This window comes from Brachyistius frenatus, unplaced genomic scaffold (genome assembly GCF_029030835.1).
Source record: "Brachyistius frenatus isolate BFR_SWC_R1_liver_20210118 unplaced genomic scaffold, ASM2903083v1 Contig_329, whole genome shotgun sequence".
Lineage (NCBI taxonomy): Eukaryota > Metazoa > Chordata > Actinopteri > Embiotocidae > Brachyistius > Brachyistius frenatus.
This window is the reverse complement of record NW_027210928.1, coordinates 192,842-216,445: the sequence shown is the minus strand read 5'-3', so window position 1 is coordinate 216,445 and position 23,604 is coordinate 192,842. Positions and strand designations below refer to the sequence as shown.

Sequence of the window (23,604 nt, the reverse complement as noted above, 5' to 3'; positions counted from 1 at the left end):
TCACTGTATTTCACAAATTCTTGCGATAAAGTGTTCGTAGCTTCAGGTCTGTAAAATGGTTCCGATCCAGAAGTGTCTTCAGCTGCAATACCAGCGAGTGCCACTAGAGGTCGGCTCCAAAAAGCCTCCGGCTCCATAGACTCCCATTCAACTTCTCTCATCAAATCCAAAGTGAATAAAATGTGTCCATCAGTTATCTCGGTGTTGTTAGCTAAAGTCACTCCTTCTTCTTAGTTTTCTGGAGGTCCATCTGAAAATAATCCCTCATTCATTAGAAAAGAAGATTCAAGAAGACCTGTTTTTGGGGGCGTGTCTGTTTGATTGACAGGCCTGTGGTGCAGTCAGGTTACAGCTATCGGTGGGCGGGATGTAGTATCGTCAGGTTTCCAATCAGATCGGTCAGATCGCTTGCAGCAGCTCGGTGGTTCTGTTCCGGTTTGGACTCATCAGGTTTCACACTGCTCTCATCTCAGCCAGGAGCATTCAAGCCTCACACACCTTCACACCATCATCAGGTCTCACCAGGAGACAGTCGACTGTATTTCCATTCCCCCATTCCATCTTCATCGTCATTTAAAAAGGATCCAGATAAAACAGAGCAGTTCTTTCTTCAATTCAATTCAATTTTATTTCTATAGCGCCAAATCACAACACAGGTTATTTCATGGCACTTAACACATTAAACTCTTTACAGTTGAACTTTACAATATTCAACAGAGAAACCCAACAATTCAACAATTCCCACATAAGCTAGGAGAGAAAAAAAACCCTCCTCTTTAAGGGAGAAAAACCTCCAACAGAGGGAAGAAAAACTCCCTTTAACAGGAAGAAACCTCCGACAGAACCAGGATCAGAGGTGGGCGGAGCATCTGTTAACAGAATCAGGCTCAGAGGTGGGCGGAGCATCTGTTAACAGAACCAGGATCAGAGGTGGGTGGAGCATCTGTTAACAGAACCAGGATCAGAGGTGGGCGGAGCATCTGTTAACAGAATCAGGATCAGAGGTGGGCGGAGCATCTGCCTCGACCAGTTGGGGTGAGAGGAGAGCAGAGAGAGAAAAGGACAGCATAGAGATAGAAGAGAAGAACTGTTGGTGGAGACGACAAGTACAGAGCAGAGACATGCATAACAATGGAAGTTGATGCAGTGCTTCCTGATGACATCTCCTAATGGAAGCATGTACAAAGTAAAAAGTATTGGGCCTAACACTGAGCCTTGTGAAACTCCATAACTAACTCTTGTTTGTCTGGAAGACTCATTGTTGACATGGACAAACTGGGATCTATCTGATAAGTAGGATTTGAACCAGTCTAATGCAGTTCCTTTAATCCTCGTAACGTCTTCTAATCTCTGTAATAAGATCTTATGATCAATCGTATCAAAAGCAGCACTGAGGTTCAGAAGAACAAGTACAGAGACGAGTCCATTATCTGAGGCGAATAAAAGGTCGTTAGTAACTTTCACCAGAGCTGTTTCTGTGCTATGATGAACTCTAAAGCCTGAACATCTTCAAACAGATCATTCCTTTGTAAATGATGACAAAGTTGATTTGAAACAACTTCTTCAAGGATTTTAGAAATAAACGTCAGGTTGTAAATTGGTCTGTAGTTTCCTAATCTCCTTATCAGTTTGTCAGAGCTGTGACAGTGTGAGATTACCACAGTTACCACGGTAACGTTCAGAGTAATAACTCCTCCCACTCACACCTTATTTCTGAACATGTTTCTTGAACTGAACAACTCGTTAGATAAAAACCTGCCTGAGTAACTGATCTTCTGCTTTTATCCTGATTTATAAAGCTCATTTTAATATTCAGATGATGAAACGTCTCCTCACAATGAACAAACATGGAGTAAAACACGGCTCGCCTCCTCTTCATCATCTGTACTGACAGCCAGGAAGTTAAAACTCAGCAGATGTGACCCTGCACGCACCCGCAGACTTATTATAAGGATTTAGTTCATTTTTAACATCAATTCATGAAAATACAATGTGGCAGCTCCTGTTTGGTTTTTAGTGACTTCATGAAGCTACTCGGAGATTTAAAAAAAAAAAAAATCTATAATATTATTTTAACATTCTTCAGTTTCTCCTTACCGCTATAGATTCTAACATCATCCAGGGACTGACTGTCTGTCTGTCTGTGCCTGTCTCCTGTCTGTCTGACTGTCTGTCTGTCTAACTGTCTGCTTGTCTGTCTGTCTGTCTGTGTCTGTCTGGCTGTCTCTGTCTGTCTGACTGTCTGCTTGTCTGTCTCTGTCTGTCTGTCTGACTGACTGTCTGTCTCCTGTCTGATTGTCTCTGACTCCTCCTCTGGACTGAGTGCAGTCATTCTGGACGACCTCACATTTTATGATCCGGTTTGATTGACAGCTTTTTGTTTCCAGCAGCAAACATGTGGATTCACAGTCAAACACCTGAACTGGTTCTGATCCGGAACCTGTGACTCAGTTTGGACCATCTGGACTCTTGTCATCCCACTATGAAGACAACCGATGATCATGATATCGTTACAACTGCTACCTTCTTCATGAGGTGTAAATGTAAACTTCTCAGCCGCCATCAGAACAACATGGCTGGAATCTGGACTTCATATTAAACTCTACAATCACTCACTGCAGTCATTTGTTGGAAGCTGAAAGTTTTCTGACCCGATGCCCTCGGTGAGTTCTGAGTTCAGAACCGTTCCACAGAGCAGGTGTTAACTGCTACTGACAGCATGTGCTTGAGGAGTGAAACACACCGCGCTGATACCGAGTCAGCAAAAAGGACTTCCTGTGAGTCACAACAGAGTTCGGAGTTCCTGTTAACTGCAGCACTTTTCAAACTGAGTCATAAAGAGTCCGAACAGATGAAATCAAAGGAATACAGAAGAGTAAGATGTTCCAGGAGAACAGAACCAGGAAAGGATTATTTCTTCAACATGAGCCGTCTGAACAAAACTCAAAGTACTTCTGAGGCTGACGGAAGTTTTAGAACCAACGGGTCAGACGAATTAAAAAGTAAACATGAGAAAGTGAAGGTGAATTCTGGGCCACAGGACGGTCCAGAAAATAGAGGTTCGGAACATCCTAAACCAGGACTGATGGACTGATCCAACAGCTCAAAGTTTCTACTGACCTATTCAGTCAGAACCGAACATGATTCAGCTGTCAGAACCAGGACCGAGCCGGTGACCAAACCAGTCTCGGAACCTCTCGGGTACACGGACCTCCCTCAGCGTGAAACTATTAAGATGAAGCGTCGGACCCTCGTAGATTTTCAGGCACTGCTTTATTCAGTCACAGTGTTGGTTTCTACATACATGATCAACACCCACAGAGAGACTGTACACATGATGACACATGATGACACATGATGACGTGTTTCTATGGCTCGCTTGGATGAGATTTACAGCTCCATGACAGTCAGGAACTTCCTTGATGTCACAACAGAAAATACAGCATCGGATTATAAATCTTTACAGAAAGGCTGCAACATAATGAGTGAAACACTGAAGTTTACATACATTTAAAATATTACTTCCCATTTTCAAATATTAAAAAGCAAAAAATGAGAACAATCAGAGACAGAGAACAGAGATCACTGCAGACCACACGGTCCTCACAATGCAATAAAAACCTAATTATTCTAATGTATACAGGATTTGGGCACAGATACTTCATGCAGGCAAATATTAAACATATTCTCCCTGTAATTTGGATTAATTTCCCCAAATATGAACCAATACAAAGAGTAAAGAAAAGACCGAAGTATTGATCGACAGCATGTGATCTGTAGTGTGCGAAGGCTTCGTCATACTGATCTTTGATAACCCAAATATCAAGACCAGGTTCAGCCCGATAGAAACGCTGCATTCAGAGAGGAAAATGTTCTGACCCAAACACACGGGATCAGAGAGGCACCGCTTCTAATTATTATGAGGTCATATTACATGTCAACAGGTCACAGGAACTTCTCTGTGTGATTAAAGAGACTCAGTGACTGATGTGTTTGAAGTCTTGCAGTTTCTTTTGTATAAAGAAATTTATCCCAAAAAACATTATTTAAAAAAAAAGAAGTGATAATTAATTAAATAAATTGATCATTTTTGTCCTTCTGCACATTTCAACAGAACATCACAACGCTGCTGATCTCTGCAGAGAAGCTGTTTGTTCATTGTCCAAAACATAATAATAGCCATTAAAATAATATCAATTGTACTATAAAAAAATAAAAATAAAATAAAATAAAATAATAATAATAGTAATAACAATTAAAACTGCAAGCGGGCCCTCGCACGATGCACGTCAGGGTTGGGGCTGCCGGCTCCCCGACGTGCAGCATGCGAGAGTCAGCATATTCCTGCTTGGAGTTTAAATTTTTTTCTCGATCTCGTTCCTTATTCTTCTTAAAAATAAAATTGGCTTCTTTTGGCGGCTTTAACATCTTCAAAAACTCATGAAAGTTGGTGCCTGACGCATGTGCAAAGTTTTGTGAGGTTTGGAGCATCATTTGACCTTAAACATCAACTTCCTGTGTCACAGCGAAACATCAAACTTTGCCGCATTGCCCTGGCTATACTATACACTATAAACAAAAAATACTTTTTTGCACTTTTTGGAGTATGACCTTTTTCAAAACTGACATGTATGCCACAAATGGCGATCGAACCCAGTTACTTCTCACTGTGAGGCAACTGCTCTAACCACTGCACCACTGTGTCATACTATGTTGGGATATGTTGTCCAAAATATGCACTCCGTAAACCCATGTCTTCATGAGGTCTTTTCCAGCTTAGCGTCAGTGTCGTAGACCGAAGGACTATCTTCAGTGCCGTAGAACTAATTGTGGCAGGAGAAAATGTTTCACGGAGTTCACTCAACCGGTAAAAGATTTTACTTCACCAAGGTTGCTATTAATGCTTCAAATTCCACCTTTGCCTGTTGATGGTGATTCAACTTTTAGTGAAGTTGAAACATTTGGAGAAATTGAAAAAGTTTTGCATCCACAACACATTACAGGAAGATATTTAATATCACTGCAGACCTTTTTGAAAACACGTATATCTACTATCCAAATAATGTCTGCGGCAATTTTGGTTGCATTTGAATGAATATTTGTGGACGGTGGAGTTATAGGTTGCAGTGAGCCAAAGATTTGTCACAATGCTGGCTATCTCCTGGGAAGATTGGTGTTGTAGTGGTTAGTGCTGTTACCTCGCAGTTATAATGTCTCGGGTTCAAATCCGCCCTTTCTCATAACTTTAAACAAAAAGTAATTTTTTAGTCACTTTTTGGATGACATGACTTTTGGGTCACTTTTTGGCTGCCACACCACAGGCATTAATTATCAAAATACTAATTATTTTTGATAACTTGTAATTGTTAAGAGCGCATAGACTAAATTTCAAGTCTGTCCGACAAAATCTGTAGGAGTTTGTTAAAGTACAACATTGTGTGAATCGGCAAAAATGGCAACTAAATTAAAAATGGCCGCCACGCCACGGGCACACCGATTGACAAAAACAAATTCGTTTAACAACTTTTCATCTCCCAGGTGTTAAGATAGGACAGAGAAAATTTCAGGTCAGTGCGTCAAAATCTTTTGTAGGAGTTTGTTAAAATACAACACGTGCGAAAAGCAAAAAAGGTGACTAAATTCAAAATGGCGGACTTCCTGTTTAGTTGAGGTCATGCTGCCAAGAGACTTTTTTGTATATATCGGTGTTTTAAACATATCAACAAATTTTGGTGCATGTAGGTGAAACTAGGTGCCGGGGCTGCAGTTTAGGGAGCGCTAGCGACCACAAAACACATCAGATGTATCGTCTCACCACGCCGGATGTATGTGCCACATTTCATGAGGTTTCAAGCATCATTTGACCTTAAACATCAACTTCCTGTGCCACGGCAAAACGTCACAGTTTACCGCATCGGCACGCCAAGTCTAATTAATTTTTCAATATATCATCAACCACATGTTCAGACAATTCTGACCCGGCTTTAGATTCATGTGATCAACCCGCTTGATGTAGTATGTGAAAGTATGAAAAGTGTAATTTCCAGTTGCCAACAGGGGGCGCTATGACTATGAGCGTATATTATGACACAGGTGTCTTCAGGGTAGGGCTGTTATCATACATGTAATGTTTGGAGAAGGTCGGTCCATGTACATAAGATTTACAGCCATTTGTAGTTTCATGGCGAGACGCTCAAAATAGCTGCCGCACCATGGGCACACCCATTGACGAAAACAAAATCTTTTAACAATTTTTAATCCCAAACATGTTAAGAGTGCACAGAAAAAATGTCAAGTCGGTCTGACAAAATCCCTAGTAGGAGTTCGTTAAAGTACAACGTGCAAATCGCCAAAAATGGCGGACTTCCTGTTGAGTTGACGTAATGGTGCAATGGAACTTTTTTGTACGTCTCGGTGTGATACACATGTCCACCGTTTTTGTGCATGCACGTAAATGTAGCCGCCAGGGCATCTCTTTTGGGGGCGCTAGCGAGCCATTTGGCCATGCCCACTGGCAACTCCACTAGAATAAGATTTTTTTTGCCGGGAGACGTGTACCAACTTTCATGAGTTTTTGAATATGATAAAGCCGCCAAAAATGCAGTTCTTTGCGGAGAAAAATACGGAACGAGAATAATCGCTTGAATAAAAATAGGGCTTTCACACCTTTGGTGCTCGGGCCCTAATAATAATAATTTAATTGTTTCAGAGTTTCAGTGTTTCAGAGTTTCAGTGTTTCAATGTTTCAGCGTTTCAGGTGTTTCAATGTTTCAGGTGTTTCAGTGTTTCAGAGTTTCAGTGTTTCAATGTTTCAGCGTTTCAGGTGTTTCAATGTTTCAGGTGTTTCAGTGTTTCAGAGTTTCAGTGTTTCAGTGTTTCAATGTTTCAGGTGTTTCAGAGTTTCAGTGTTTCAGTGTGGAGGTCTGGTGCAGCTGTTGAATGATGAGCTCACTAACTCATTCAGCTACACTGATATTGACCCGTGACTAAAACGAGTCTCCGTCTTGTTGTATGACAGCTTTGGTACATCATGTTTTAAAGTGGTTCTGCTATTCGTGAGATGTTCATGAACTCAGTAGTAAAACTGTAAAATTCAGTTGTACAGATATTTTTTTTCTTTCTCATGCAGGACTCGTTTGTATTGGTGCACTATCTAAATAACTATCTACTGATTTATTAATACCATTAACTTAATAAAAGAAACTATTATAGTTATTACACCCTAACAGAAGAGTTGGAACAGCGATGATGTTTGCATAGATTCATGTCGGTCACTTCATGCCTGCTATATATTTGCATGTTTGACGACGTCACTGAAATGTGGATTCACCAGACATCCTACTGTACACAATCTGATGGTTTCTTTGGTGTCTGAAACATTGTGTCGTTACTAACGGTTGAATGTTGGTGCAGCTCAGTTCCTCTCAGTTATCGGCCTTATTTCATGTGTCATGTTTCAACTTTATCTTTTAGAGTACAAACAAAATAACCTGAAATAGCATTCACCTGTTTCCTTTCTTTTTTTAAATGATGCAAAAAAGCAATTTAAACACAGTCACTAACTAGTAGATTGAAAAGGAGTACAGGTGTGTTAGGGCTCAAATCTTCTTCTACTATTTACATGAAATGCTCTGAGACTTCAGATGAACAGAGAATGTAATCACAGAAATATTCTCTGATGGCACAGGTTCATTTGGACACAAAGGCATGATCGTTTCTAGGCATGTTAGTGGACACTATCCTTGACCAATCAAAGCCCTCCTACCTGCAGAGACCACAGTGACCATCTCACATAACTGAGACCTTCTAACCATGAAGCTGCAGTTTGATTTTTATTTCCCCACAGAAATCAGCAAGCTGTTTGTGGTCTTTGATTTTAGAGAGATGGTAAAAGATCATGTCACATCATCATCTGCAATCATCTACAATCATCTCAACTCATCTGTAATAATCTCCAATCATCTATAATCATCTCAACTCATCTCCAGTCATCTGTAATCATCTGCAATCATCTGTAATCATCTGTAATCATCTGCAATCATCTCAAATCATTTCTAATACTCTCCAATCATCTACAATCATCTCCAACAATCTCTAATCATCTCCAATCATCTATAATCATCTCAACTCATCTACAATCATCTGCAATCATCTATAATAATCTGCAATCATCTCTAATCATTTCTAATAATCTCCAATCATCTCTGATAATCTCTAATCATATCAACTCATATCCAATCATGTATAATCATCTCAACTCATCTGCAATCATCTGTAATCATCTCAACTCATCTCTAATCATCTCCAATCATTTCTAATCATCTCCAATAATCTCTAATACTCTCCAATCATCTCCAGTAATCTCCAATCATCTCTGATAATCTCTAATCATATCAACTCATATCCAATCATGTATAATCATCTCAACTCATCTGTAATCATCTCAACTCATCTGCAATCATCTGTAATCATCTCAACTCATCTCTAATCATCTCCAATCATTTCTAATCATCTCCAATAATCTCTAATACTCTCCAATCAGCTCCAATAATCTCTAATCATCTCCAATCATCTATAATCATCTATAGTCATCTCAACTCATCTGTAATCATCTCAACTCATCTCCACTCATCTCCAATCATCTGTAATCATTGCCAATCATCTCTAATCATCTCAATTCATCTCCTGTCATCTTTAATCATCTCAATTAATCTCCTATCATCTATAATCATCTCAACTCATCTCCAATCATCTATAATCATCTCAACTCATCTGCAATCATCTCTAATCATCTCCTGTTATCTGTAATCATCTCCAATCATCTCAACTCATCTGCAATCATCTCTAATCATCTCCTGTCATCTCAACTCATCTCCAATCAGCTGTAATCATCTCAACTCATCTCCAATCATCTGTAATCATCTGCAATCATCTCTAATCATCTAAATTAATCTCCAATCATCTGTAATCATATCAACTCATGTCTAATCATCTCCAATCATCTATAATCATCTCCAATCATCTGCAATTATCTCCAATCAATTCAAATTATCTCCAATCATCTGTAATCATCTTTTATTATCGCTTATCTCAACTCATCTCCAATCATCTGTAATCATCTGTAATCATCTTCAATCATCTATAATCATCTCCAATCAATTCAAATCATCTCCAATCATATCAAATAATCTCTTATTATCGCTTATCTCAAATCATCTCTTATCATTTCAAATAATCTCTCATCTAACTAATCTTCAACACAGTCCTCCAGCTGTTCTTGATTTGAAGCTCTCCTCTGAGTTTAATTAAAATATAATTTTAATCTCTTCTGTCTAACAGTATGTTTCCTCCTTGTGTCACCTGAAGGCAGCGTTAGAAACTTCATGATGACACAAACGGTTGTAAACTGGTTGGTGCTGAACTATTAACATCATAAACTGTGTTCATATGAGCTGACATTTGATAAAGAAACAGTTTCATCCAACAACAGACTGAAGGTCCATCAGAGGACAGAGACTGTGACGTCATGTTTTTGATTGGTCGGCTCGATGGTGAACCAGCTTCATGAGGACTTTCACATTGATTTAGATTATATTACAACTTTATGAACATCTACCATTGTGTAAGAAGATTACTGTGATTGTATAAGGATGCATGGCTGAAGAATAAATATATACAAAATGTCAAACTGTTCCTTTATGATTCGGACTCTATGCTATCAACAGCTGCCGTTAAGATGCTGCTCAGATCTATTCTGGGTTTCAGATCGGTGGTCCGGCAGCAAACAGCCACACAGGAAGTCCCACATGCAACACAACTGTAGAAAAGGAAACTCAAGTCCTTTCTGAGCGTTACTGTGAAGGAACTGGTTGCATGGACCTGTTCAGAGGTTCAATTAGAGCTGAAACATTCAGGACGATTCAATCACTTTTTGTAACTAATGATACATCGAGTATAAAATCTGTCTGCTGTAGAAACAACATCATCGTTCACGACAGTGTTTGACAGAAGTTAGAAACTGGTTCCACGCAGGAGGTTCTGAGCGGGTCCAGTTGGACCCGACTCATCGCCACGCTGTTGTCTAGAAAAATAGAACCGAAGGAACCACGGAGTTGTTCTAATATTTAAAGATCTGCTCCATAGCTGCGTCATAGTGACCAACAGTGTCTCAGGTTCATCAGCTTCACATCATAGTTAATCAAGGAATACACCTTTAAAAAGGAGCATCCCATAATACAGCTACAAAGTGCACCTCCTCCTTCCTGCTTCTGAACAACATCGATAGCACGGCGGCGTAGAGTAAACTAACGTTTGGGATACTTTTAAGTTTTGATGGCGGCGTCTCATCTGGTGTCGGCTGGAGTTTCACATCTGCAAACTTTTCAGGGAATCAGACAAAACTTATTTCACAGAATTGATGTCTTCCTCCTGCTCTGGAACACACTGAAGGACAGACTGAGGACAGACACCGAAGGACAGACTGAGGATAAACTGAGGACAGACTGCTGTCTTTTACTATATCAGGTGTGATTTGTCGCTGCATAAATAAAATAGAATTCAATATAATCGTATCATTGCAGTCGGAGGAGAAATGAGGTGTCAAATGTATTTCGGATTCCAGACTTCAGTAGCTTTTATTTCTAACTTTTCGAGAGCAGCTTTATTTCTGTGAAAAGTTTGCAGACGTTAAACTCCAGTCGTCCTTCATTGAGGTCCTGGTTTTACTGGTTTTATAGATACAGATAACCTATCCAATAAACAAGATTAAAAAGGCCAAACGCAGTGGGAAAGAATATTCGCGAATAAGAATCAATCTTGGAAACTCGTACGTGCATCCTGTTCTCGCGCCAAGCTCCTGAGCGGCAGTCGTCGAAGCAGCAGAAGAAGCTGGTGCAGTCTTTTCCGTCTAAACACTCGTAGGCATAGTCGTCCTCGTCGTGATACGGCACGATGTTGTTCATCTGCAGCAGGGATGTCCCGGGCCGGATGTTCACCATGCTGCAGGCTCTCTGCTGGGAGGGAACACGCGTGTTTCAGTTGGAGGCTCCACAGAACATCACAGTAACAGAGGAGAGGCGTGCGGGTACCTGCGAGCCGTTGTTGGCTTTCGCCTTCTTGGTCTGACGGTTGCTGGTGAAGTAGTGCAGCGTGCCATACTCCATGAGCGCAGCGAAGGTGAAGATGAAGCAGACGGACACAAACAGGTCCATAGCAGTGACGTAGGAGACTTTCGGCAGGGACTTCCTGGAGATGGTGCTGAGCGTCGTCATGGTGAGCACTGTGGTGATACCTAGATACCAGAGACAGAGACCTGGTGGGATATCAGACAGCCTGACTACACACACCGAGATACTTAAAGTCCCGCTGAGAGAACCAGACGGGGACCAGCCACTGTTCTCCAGCAGACCTGAGACCTGAAGGGCGACTTTTATTCCAGCCACTTCACTCTCAGTTTCAAACTGCCCCATCACATGGTGAAGGTCTCGGTCTGATGAAGCCAACAGAACCACATCATCTGCAAATAGCAGAGAATCAATCCTGAGACCCCCAAAGTAGACTGCACCCGTTCTGGCTCTTTTCCCACCAGAGAGGTCCTATTCAGCGGTCCAGAGCTCTTCCACCTGGTAGACTAGCACCCCCATGTTTATCTCTTTAGGCTCTGCCTGACTGGGCCCTAAGTCCCCGCCCAGGTCCGGCTCCACGAGGAGGTCCCAACATCCCCAACGCGGCAAGGTGGTGTGGTTCCATCAGGGTGTTGTGAAGTGCTCCTGGTCCGGTCTCTGCTCTGGGACCAGGTTGTGTTGGGAACGAACCCTTCCACCACGTTAAGGTGGTGATTCATACAGAAAACTATCACTCAAAGTAAGAAGCTGACAAAAAAACAAGTTTAGATCCAATATAATCGAGATTTACAGAAGAAGGAAAAAGTTTCATGCGATTCACTTTAACTGTGCATGAAATGAGGAGATGTCCAACCTAGAGACGTGCGGGCCGGGACAGCATCCTTGTTGATCCAGAAGGAGACCCAGGACAGGACCACGATCATGCTGCAGGGGATGTAGGTCTGGATGGTGAAGTAGCCCATCCTCCGACTCAGGTCGAAGAAGATCGTCATGATCACATATTCCCCTGAAGGTTTCACATATGAGCCACAACAACAAGTTCATGCCATTTGGTCGTGTTGGACTGAAACTAAACATCTGTAATATCAGTGTGCAGCTGGAGACGGGTCACCTGACTGAGTGTGGGCCACATCCGAGGAGTTCCTCAACCCTACGAAGGCGAACTGGTAGAGTCTCCAGTAGCGCTGGTCGGCCACCTCCACCGCCCGCCGCTGCCAGCGGTACATGATCTCATTCTTGGGATAACCGTCTACACACACACACACACACACACACACACACACACACACACACACACACACACACACACACACACACACACACACACACACACACACACACACACACACACACACACACACACACACACACACACACACACACTAGATTAATCAGAAGACCCACTGATATCGATACCATCCAACAGAAGAGTGGACATACGTTACAGGAAACACTGCACAGCAAGCAAAGGGAGCATTCAGAATGTAACGGACCGGCCAGTCGCAGGAAATCTCTTCAAATGAGCAACTTGTGTTCAAATTAAATATCAGCTCACTTCAGTGTTGGAGCTCTGAAAGTCGATGGTAGCTACTGTGTGTGTGTGTGTGTGTGTGTGTGTGTGTGTGTGTGTGTGTGTGTGTGTGTGTGTGTGTGTGTGTGTGTGTGTGTGTGTGTGTGTGTGTGTGTGTGTGTGTGTGTGTGTGTGTGTGTGAATACATCACTTTGGTAATAACCACTGAGGAAATAAAGGTGTACTTTAAAGAAGTTCCCTCTGAGTGACATTTGTTTTTTGGAGAATAGAACACGGTCTAAAGTCTCTGGTGTGAAAGCGACATGTTGTCAGACTCAGAGAACGTTGAGAACGTGTGCTTGGAGGAGAACGTTGTGTTCTTTTAGGCATCTTTAACCAGTAATGTTCGCTCATTGGAGGACATTTAGTGTGACTGTTTTGTTGCTGACATTGGTCCTCAGCTCCATGGAATGGTCTCTGTATTCTCCACACGCGTTTGGAAGGCGAAGATCATGGTCAGACATGAGAGGCCAAAGCACGATGCAGGCAACGAATGAAGGATGTCACAGACGGCATGAATCAGACTGGGACCGGGTGCATAATTCATCAGGTCTGTCAGAGATGGAGCTGGTGACCTCATGATAGATCTGGACAGGCGTAGAGAGGGCAGCCTCAAGCAGATGGGCTTTTTGTCAAGGAGAAAGAATTGGGGCTAAGCCGCTACGCTAGTCCACACAGGAACCCCTCTTTCTGGTTGAAGTCAAGATGATTGGTTCATAAATGGGAGGGGAATACGTTGGACCACCTACAGCTTGAAAACTCCAGCGGACACGAGTGCTCATCCATTGGAAAGTTATGCAGCTTAAGGTAACACTCCGCATTAATAGTCAACCTGACAGAAACAGAAAAATCAGGTCTCAGCATCATTTTACTCCCCAATTGTGAGTGAACATAGTGAACATCCTGTTCTGTGTAGTTACATACATACAGAAATATAATGACAATGTGACATAATGGACAAACTGGGAACACCTAAAGATAACTACATGGCAAAGATAGAGAAGCACACACTAAAGCTGCACAAACAATAAACATCCTCCGAGTTGAAAGCAGAAAGTAAAGAGCGGGCTACCTCAGCGTGTACATGACTCGTCCGTTACTCCACAGCCTCAGCAAGCGGTTGGGAGTCGTGATCCAGTGGGCGTCCGATTTCCTGGAGTTCCTGAAGAAGGTGTCAGGAATCCAGATTTTTCCCACCATGTTGCTGTTGAGCATCAGCAGCTTCATGGAGCTGTTGAACTTCAGGCGGCTGTCGTACCACGTCTGGGCGAAGAAGATGTCGATGGTGTACTCCTGCAACCCAGTAAATAAAGTCCATTGAAGAAAAGACATTTCAACGCTTAGTCTCAACGCTGCATGAACGACAGCCTTCATCTTCCTCTCAGATCAACTCTTATCACTTTGATCTTTTCATGTAGTTCCATGTTCAGCTCTGAACATGTCCTCTGAAATATTCAATATTAGCACAACGTTTTCTACAATGTTATCAGTTCCCAGACCATGAATCCACATGACCTCGTGACCCCTGACCTTTACTCTAGGACCATCAGCTCCATAATATTCTAAGAGTGAAATTATTACATTAACTGTTTGTTAGCCATAAAAATTGACAAAACATCACTCAAATCAGATCTTTACTTTAGGTCACCCACTAGCTTTCAGGCACTTTCAACCACATCTCACTGTCTTCATCAGTGGAGTTGAATCTCTGGAAATACTACAATACAGATGTTTTATAAAAGTTAAATTTCCAAAAAAGCACCAACGAAAGAACATTCACACTAAACTATGAAGAGATTAAGGATAGATCACATCAAGGACCTTCAATGATGAATCCTAATGAACTCCTACAACTTTAAATGCACAAGCTGTAAAATAACACAGACTGGTTATTGATCATTACTACAGTAGATTTATCCAGTTATTACCTATGAAATCAGTGCAGAGGAAAGAGTGAGTGAATCAGAAGTCTCACCATGTTGATGGGATCCACCGGTCCGATGCTGTTCACATACACGGCTGTTTCGATCACTGTTGGCCTCACTGAGGAGAACGCGAGACACACAACATGACGTCTCATCAATCTAAATGACAGTATTTGACTCAACAGAGCAGCAGCAGGACTGAACAGCTTCCGACAGGCTGTACTAGAAATTATTCAGCAATGTCAGAGAGAAACTGGACCGTTTTCAACACGCTTTGAGCTGGCATGTTGTCATGTTGGAGAACTGTGTTGCCACGGCACCACAGGTCAGGTGCCCCCCCCACACACTTCCCTTCCCCACCCTCCTAAAATAAACTCAACTTGCCTCCGATGTCCGGCCGTAGCTTGTTGTCGTAGCCCTGCAGCAGTTTATTGAGGATCAAAGTCACATCGCTCTCGTAGACCTTTGGTGATAAAACCCAGGTCTTATTGATGGGAACGTCTTCGTAGTCCTCGTCCTCCTGTTTACTGGGCCCAAAGGCTGAACTGGGGAGAAGAAATAAAACACAGACATGCAATAAGTAATAAAGACAGTTGATGAATGCATTAAGTGTATAACACAGGGCCAGATATATTTAATAGATATTACTTATGAAGACCTAGTGATTCACCAAATGTTCTTCTCGTAACCACACGATCTGTCGGGCTCTAAGTCCCATCAACACCATCCAGAACAGGCTGATATACAAATAAATGTAGACTCTGGATCTCAAACGGGAAACCACTGAGGAAGTATCTTCAAGTGTAATACCACTAAGGCCCACTAGGGGCTGGCAGCTCACAAACTAATGGATGATGATGTCACGGTCAGCTGACACTTGATGAAGAAAAGTAACACAGATGGAGACCATCTTTGCAGAAATAACCGTCGTCCTCAGCCTGATGTTTACTTTTAGTAAGTATGAAATAAAACAATATGATCCTGCATGATACATCTTCGCAACATCATCTGGAGGAATGAACTTCATTGACCCTCTAGAGGTCACAGACCGTCTACATGTCACTGACCCATTACGTGTCACCGACCCACTACGTGCCAATGACCCTCTACGTGTCACCGACCCACTACGTGTCAATGACCCTCTATGTGTCACTGATCCACTACGTGTCAGACCCACTAGGTGTCACTGACCCTCCACATGTCACTAACCCACTACGTCACTAAATCACTACATTTCACGGAACCTCTACATGTCAATGACCCACTACGTGTCACTGACAGTATACATGTCACTGATCCTCTACGTGTAACTGACCCACTACGTGTCACGGACCCTCAACGTGTGACTGACTCGCCATATGTCACTGACACTCTAAGTATCAAAGACCATGTACGTGTCAATGACCCTCTATATGTCACAGACACTCTACATGTCACTGCCCCTCTGTGTCTTTCACCCTCTAAGTGTCACGGACTCTACGTGTCACTGACCCTATACGCGTCAATGACCCACTACATATGAATGACCCACTACGTGTCACTGACTTGTAGTTGGTCCCTGACATGTAGTGTCAATGACCCACTACATATCAATGACATGCTACGGGTCACGGACCCTCCACGAGTCAGTGACCCACTATGTGTCACTGACCCTCTATGTGTCACAGACTCTACATGTCACTGAACCACTACGTGTTACTGAACCTCTACATGTCACTGACCCCCCACGTGTCACTGACCCTCAACGTGTCACTAACCCTCAACGTGTGACTGACCCACTACATGTCAGGGACCAACTACAAGTCAATGACCCCCTATATGTCATGGACACTCTACGTGTCACTACGTGTCACTGACCCACTACATGTCAGGGACCAACTACAAGTCAATGACCCTCTATATGTCACAGACACTCTACGTGTCACTGCCCCTCTACATGTTACTGAACCTCTATGTGTCACTGACCCCCTACGTGTCACTGACCCTCAACGTGTCACTAACCCTCAACGTGTGACTGACTCGCTAAATGTCACTGACCCACTACGTGTCACTGACCCACTACATGTCAGGGACTAACTACAAGTCAATGACCCTCTACATGTCACAGACACTCTACGTGTCACTGCCCCTCTACGTGTTACTGAACCTCTACGTGTCACTGACCCCCTACGTGTCACTGCCCCTCTATGTGTCACTGATGCTCTGTGGTTCACAGCCCCTCTATGTGTCACTGATGCTCTGTGGTTCACTGACCCACTCTGTGTCACTGATGCTCTATGGTTCACAGCCCCTCTATGTGTCACTGATGCTCTGTGGTTCACAGCCCCTCTATGTGTCACTGATGCTCTATGGTTCACAGCCCCTCTATGTGTCACTGATGCTCTGTGGTTCACAGCCCCTCTATGTGTCACTGATGCTCTGTGGTTCACAGCCCCTCTATGTGTCACTGATGCTCTGTGGTTCACAGCCCCTCTGTGTCACTGATGCTCTATGGTTCACTGACCCACTATGTGTCACTGACCATCTACATGTCACTGACCCTCTACGTGTCACTCACCCTCTACGTGTCACTCACCCTCTACGTTTCACCGACCCACTACGTGTCAATGACCCTCTACATGTCCTTGTTATACTGAGACTGGAGGGGTCAGAGATTAAACCCTCCCTGGGATCACGTCGTGTCCGTCCAGCCCTCTCTGCCTTCCTCCTCTGGTTCATCTGGCTGCAGGACTCCCAGGACAGAAGTCACATTGTGATGAGGGAGCATGTATTAGAAATTAGCTGATTTAAGCAATTAACAACAGAAACTGCTGCTCCTGCAAACAGGGAGCGTTTATATTCTGTGATCACAGCAGGGAAATAAAGTGAAGCTTCTTCATGTTCCTGCACCGTGAAGTAATCAAACTGCATGTTTTCATATCTGAGAGGTCATCATATGAAAATCTCAGTCACATTCGTAGTCAGATTAATGTGTCTTTTCTTTCTTTTTGATGAGTCTATTCCAGGTGGTTGAGGACTCAGTGTGTGCTGCTGGTTCCTGTTAATGAACATGGACCCAATCCTGTACAGAAACCTGAGGACTTGGCTCTGAGCCCAGGAGGTTGAATTAACCTTTCCTAGGTGACTGTGACCTCCATCGTGGTACAGTAACACAGTGAGTCAGAACTGAGCCTTGCTGACATCACAGAAACACAAATTATACTGAACCAGGGTTAGGGTCAGATGAACCATTAACCATGTTCATCTGCCTGATGTTCATGATGTTAAAGATGTCTAATGAACGTGAAACATGGATGAAATGTGAATTACTGCCTCGAGGATGTTCCCCTCTGTTAACCAGTGAAGTGTCTGTTTCCATCCATGTCTGTCCACATATTTACTACATAACATGTTTTAAATTTAATACATATCCTGCTTCAGGTTATTATTATTATTATTCCACAGATAGCAGAAGCATGAACAGATCGAAAGATACAGATTGTAGAAGGTGGACGTTTCACACACGTTCAACTTAACACAGAAGATCTGAACAGCAGTTTCGATCAGTCACACAGTCAGGATGGACACAAGGAGGTTCTATTACTGAGAGAACTGTTGTCTTGTTTAGTTCCTCTGTGGTATTTTAAGGTTCTACTTAAAGGCCTGAGATGAATTATTTTGTGATTTTAAGTCTAAATTAAACTGAATTGAACTTAAACTGAACATTTCCTGAGCTTTCAGAAGGACTCCAAAACACTCTGAAAACTCAGAAATTCTGGAATACTCTGAAACTCCCTGAAACTTCCTGAAACACTCTGAAACTCCCTGAAACACTCTAAAACTCCCTGAAACTTCCTGAAACACTCTAAAACTCCCTGAAACTTCCTGAAACTCCCTGAAACACCCTGAAACTTCCTGAAACACTGCAACTTCCTGAAACTTCCTGAAACACTCTGAAACTTTCTGAAACACTGAAACTTCCTGAAACTCCCTGAAACTTCATGAAACACTGAAACTCCCTGAAACTTCCTGAAACACTCTGAAACTCCCTGAAACTCTCTGAAACACTTTGAAACTCCCTGAAACTCTTTGAGGTATTTTATTATGGAGTTTAAAGTAATGCAGTAACTGTGGAGTCAGAAGATCCACTGAGTCTCTGCTTTGGTTCTGAGTGTTGATCTAACTGGACCCTCATAGACTGTAGAGATAAGTCACTGACTCTGCCTCAGGTCTTCTGTATTCTACTCTGATTGATGCTTGACCCAAAAGAACCTGTCTGTTCCTGCTGATCACTGAGTTAAAGAAGAAATGTTCTCTTCAGGTTTTAGTTTGTGGTCAGAAACACTGACTGATGTCTGTTCAGTCTGTCCACAGTATTTATCATCACGTGATGTCAGACAGCTGATCCTCATGTTCCTGATGTTCTTTAACGAAGGAAAACAATTTTTCTTTCTGTTACTGGTGTTCTTTAAATAACTAATAAAAAAAAAGTTCTTTCTGTTCCTGATGTTCTTTAAAGAACTAATATTACATTTTGAAATGACAGAAACAACATGAAGACAACTTATGTCGGTTTACACAACTCAGCAGAGCTCCAGGTTATTCAACTGTAAGGTGTCATGTCAGGGTTCAGACAGGTGTGATGTCAGACAGGTGTGATCACCTGACAGCAGGCCTGAACCCGAGTCACGTGATGATCGATCATCATCATCATCATCTATCAACAGTTACCTGGACATTGACGCTGTATGAGGACAGATCAACAGCTGAAGGTCCACTGACCCTAAACTTCTGAAACTAAACTCGGGTATCAGGTGAAATCAAACCTTCCTGTTCTCGAACCACCAGAACAGAACCAGGAATTAATCTTCTTTAAAGACCGGTTTCAGAGCAGCGCGTTACAGCTTCGTCTCATTAAGGCCAGACAATGAGCCGCTGCAGCGCGAGCGCAGGTAGAACCAAAGCGCAGGTAGAACCAAAGCTGAGGACGCAGCGGTTCCTCTGGAGGACAGAACCGGGAGAACATCTGCCGCCATTTACCGGAGAGATCACGGCTTCTCTGCGGGGACACTTACCAGAGACCGAGGAGCGCCACCAGCAGCCAGGGCTTCATGTATCTGTCCTGCAGCGCTCTGAAACACACCAGCTTCATCCTCCTCCACTTGCACAGACCTGCAGCTGTCCGCGGGAACACCGGCCGCCTCCTACCGTCAGGATGTCTCAGCGCTGGGAGAGAGGGAGCAGCGGAGAGTGGAGGAAGAGGAGGATGAGGAGGACACACGGAGGCTGCAGCCGGAGAGCTGACTCTGCTCTAGTCCATCTGCAGTGCCGCTAACAGGCTGCTGTGTACGGTGGCCGCGAGTGCTACTGCAGCTGGAACACGCGAGGAGACAGCAAAGCATCCTCATCAATGTCACGGCGCATGCGTAGCGTTGAGACAACAGTACAGAAACACTAGTACACGCAACAACAAAAAACACCTCTGTGATTTTTGTGTTTACACTGTTTTGTAAATACTGCAGATAGTTGTCATAAAAATGAACATGTTATTTACAGTGTTTTGTCTGTTTATTCTTTGTGTGTTTATAAGTGTGTTTCTGTGTTGCTAGAGTTGTGTTGTGTAGAGTTGTGTTGTGTTGTGTAGAGTTGTGTTTTGTTGAATTGTGTAGTTGTGTTGTGTAGAGTAGAGTTGTATTGTGTAGAGTTATGTTGTATTGTGTAGAGTTGTGTTGCATAGAGTTGAGTTGTGTTGTGTAGAGTAGTGTTGTGTAGTAGTGTGTTGTGTTGTGTAGAGTTGTGTTGTGTAGTAGTGTGTTGTGTCGTGTAGAGTTGTGTCGTGTAGAGTTGTGTTGTGTTGCGTAGAGTTGTGTAGTGTTATGTTGTGTTGTGTAGAGTTGTGTTGCGTAGAGCTGTGTTGTGTAGAGTTGTGTTGTGTCACGTAGAGTTGCATATAGTTGTGTTGTGTTGTGTAGAGTAGTGTAGAGTTGTGATGTGTTGCGTAGAGTTGTGTAGAGTTGTGTTGTGCAGAGTTGTGTTGCGTAGAGTTGTTGTGTTGTGTAGAGTTGTGTTGTGTTGTGTAGAGTTGTAATGTGTAGAGCTGTGTTGTGTCGTGTAGAGTTGTGTTGTGTAGCATAGAGTTGTGTTGTGTAGAGTTGTGTTGTGTAGAGTTGAGTTGTGTTGTGTAGAGTAGTGTAGAGTTGTGTTGTGTTGAATTGTGTAGGATTGTGTTATGTAGAGTTATGTTGTGTAGCGTTGTGTTGTGTAGCGTTATTCTGTGTTGTGTAGTGTTATGTTGTGTAGAGTTGTGTTGTGTAGAGCTGTGTTGTGTCGTGTAGAGTTGTGTTGTGTCGCGTAGAGTTGCATAGAGTTGTGTAGAGTTGTGTTGTGTAGAGCTTTGTCATGTAGAGTTGTGTTGTGTCATGTAGAGTTGTGTTGTGTTGCATAGAGTTGTGTTTTGCGTAGAGTTGTGCTGTGTTCAGTTGTGTTGCGTAGAGTTGTGTTGTGTAGAGTAGTGTAGATTTGTGTCGTGTAGAATTGTGTCATGTAGAGTTGTGTTGTGTTGCATAGAGTTGTGTTTTGCGTAGAGTTGTGTTATGTTCAGTTGTGTTGTGTAGAGTTGTGTTGTTTTGCATAGAGTTGTGTTGTGTAGAGTTGTGTTGTGTTGCATAGAGTTGTGTTGTTTTGCATAGAGCTGTGTTGTGTAGAATTGTGTTGTGTCTCGTAGAATTGTGTTGTGTTGCATAGAGTTGTGTTGTGTAGAGTTGTGTTGTGTTGTGTTGTGTTGTGTAGAGTTGTGTTGTGTAGAGCTGTGTTGTGTTGTGTTGTGTTGTGTTGTGTTGTGTTGTGTTGTGTTGTGTTGTGTAGAGTTGTGTTGTGTTGTTCCTGAAGGGAAGTAGAGACCCTAACAGGAAGTATAGACACCTTGAAGGGAAGTAGAGACACCCTGACAGGAAGTAGAGACTCCTTGAAGGGAAATAAAGACACCCTGAAGGGAAGTAGAGACACCCTGACAGTCAGACTGTAACGTGACTGTAACACGTCTGTGCACTGGGTCAGAAACAAACAGAACCATGGTACCGAGAGACAAACGGTGAACCCACCCAGCGTACTGTGATAGGAGGAGACACTTAGGTAGGTAGGTAGGTATTTACTTTATTGATCCCAGAGGGGAAATTTTTTGTCAGTCAAACATAATGTTAAAGCTGAACATCACCTCTCCTGGCTAACCTCTGACAAACAAAAAGTCAAATCAATAGACTCCTGATGAGAGAAATCCTCCTAGTGCTGCTGCTGCTAGGCAACCACATCAACTGACTGCTGCCAAATCAAAACATGATGAAATGAGAGAAACTTCAAAAGAATTACAACTGCTGTCATCATCATCGCTGCTTCTACATCATGTCACTCATTTATATTTAGAATATACGTCTACAGAACATAAATGTTTAGTTAATATACATTTACAGAATATAATTAATGTCAGTTTGTGTGTGTTAATGTATGTGTCAGTGTGTGTTAGTGTGTGTGTGTGTGTGTTTGGCTGTTAATATGTGCGTGTGTGTATGTATTGTTGTACTGTTCAAATATAAACCACACACATTACAGTATGATGGGTTTCTGGATCTGTGTGTTTTATTCCTTTTGTGTGTGTATCTGATGTGTATTTGGTTTGTGTGTGTCTGGGTGTGTATCTGATGTGTGTATGTGATGTGTGTGTGTGTGTGTGTGTGTGATGTGTGTGTGAGTGATGTGTGTATCTGACGTGACTGACCGTACAGTTGTCAGCAGGATAAAGTGATGATGTTCAGATCAGAGGCAGGTGGAGGGAAAAGTGCTGAGGATGCTGAGGATGCTGAGGATGCTGAGGATGCTGAGGATTGCCGGGCTGATTTGCCTCCTCAGCAGTCCCCATTCAGGGATCCAGAGAAGCTCATCACTGAGAGGATTTGATGCCATGACCTGCTGACTCGTTGTTGTGTGAATATCTAGATATTATATATAATGTTATAACGGTGGTAATCAGAGCTGAGCTCCAGGATGCAGGTTTCACACTTTTAGCTAAATAACGTCTCGTATGAGCTGAGAGCTCTTCAGGTTGAGGTGGAGACTCCACAGGACAGAGTCAGTTCTCCGTTTCATCATCGGTTTGTCTTCTAGTTCACAGATTTAAAGACTTTTACTCTGTTCGTTTTAACAGTTTGTCTGAATGCAGCTACAAACAGAAACACACGGAGATCTGTTGTCAGTGAATATAAAGAGTTTGTATTGTTGACCACATGAATCTGAGTTTAAAGAAACAAACATGCTGAGGTGGACAAAAAGACAAAGATTTCTCCAACAGTTTCAAAAACAACTTGGAGGAGAAGTGAAACAAAGACTGAGTTTCCTGTGAGGAGGGTGGAGGCTGCCACGCTGCTAGCTGCCACAAAAAGTACCAGAAAACACTTGAACAACATGTAAACCAAACACATCATCACACTGCAGGAGAAGCAGCTGTCAGTGAGGAAGAAGAGTGATGAAACCTCAGCAGAAGATCATCACAGCTGCTCAGGAAACATCCTCATGAGCTCCAAGCTGGAGGTCATCTGACCACAGCGACGAGGAATCACACCGACAACATCCAGCTTTCTCAATATGAAAGTGATCAGTGGAATGTCTGGAACGTTCTTCATTCAGCCAGTTCTCCACATCTCCAGGTGAAAAATAGAAACTATTCAAAGATGTTCTCTTTAGTTCGGACTTCTATAAACCATCAGATGGATCGAGACTCAGACGTCATCCTGAAATATTGTTGTTTTTTAAAATATATTTCCATCCATCATAAATCAGAGTGATGCAGTTGGTTGTTGGATGAAGATGTTCCACGTTCCACGTTCCACTCTGTTTCAGTTGCTGACCTAAGTAATAATATTCATCCTGACGTCGTCCTATATTAATCACAGCTGTACATAATAATAATTATGATAATATAACAATAATAATGATAATAATAATAATATTGGTCCTG

At 42.6% G+C, this 23,604-nt stretch overlaps 1 protein-coding gene across 1 annotated transcript; it reads right to left on the bottom strand.

Annotated features, from left to right (window-relative positions):
• Positions 1-3,258: 3,258 nt before the first annotated feature.
• gabrg1 (gamma-aminobutyric acid type A receptor subunit gamma1) lies at positions 3,259-19,916 on the bottom strand. The gene is made up of 9 exons (XM_069723465.1): positions 19,673-19,916; positions 14,999-15,163; positions 14,669-14,732; positions 13,766-13,986; positions 13,443-13,525; positions 12,235-12,372; positions 11,977-12,129; positions 11,088-11,290; positions 3,259-11,012 (listed from the first exon to the last, which is right to left on the bottom strand). The coding sequence occupies exons 1-9, from the start codon at positions 19,747-19,749 to the stop codon at positions 10,731-10,733; spliced, it is 1,386 nt and encodes a 461-aa protein (XP_069579566.1). The 5' UTR covers positions 19,750-19,916; the 3' UTR covers positions 3,259-10,730.
• Positions 19,917-23,604: the final 3,688 nt, after the last annotated feature.

What these genes read in the sequence shown, in the direction of transcription:
- gabrg1 (XM_069723465.1), bottom strand. Translation starts at nt 19,749, where the DNA reads ATGAAGCTGGTGTGTTTCAGAGCGCTGCAGGACAGATACATGAAGCCC. An exon ending in GTGGCGCTCCTCGGTCTCTG is followed by an intron (nt 15,164 to 19,672) that starts GTAAGTGTCCCC and finishes TCTTCTCCCCAG; the next exon opens with TTCAGCCTTTGGGCCCAGTA. An exon ending in CGGTGGATCCCATCAACATG is followed by an intron (nt 13,987 to 14,668) that starts GTGAGACTTCTG and finishes ACTGGGTTGCAG; the next exon opens with GAGTACACCATCGACATCTT.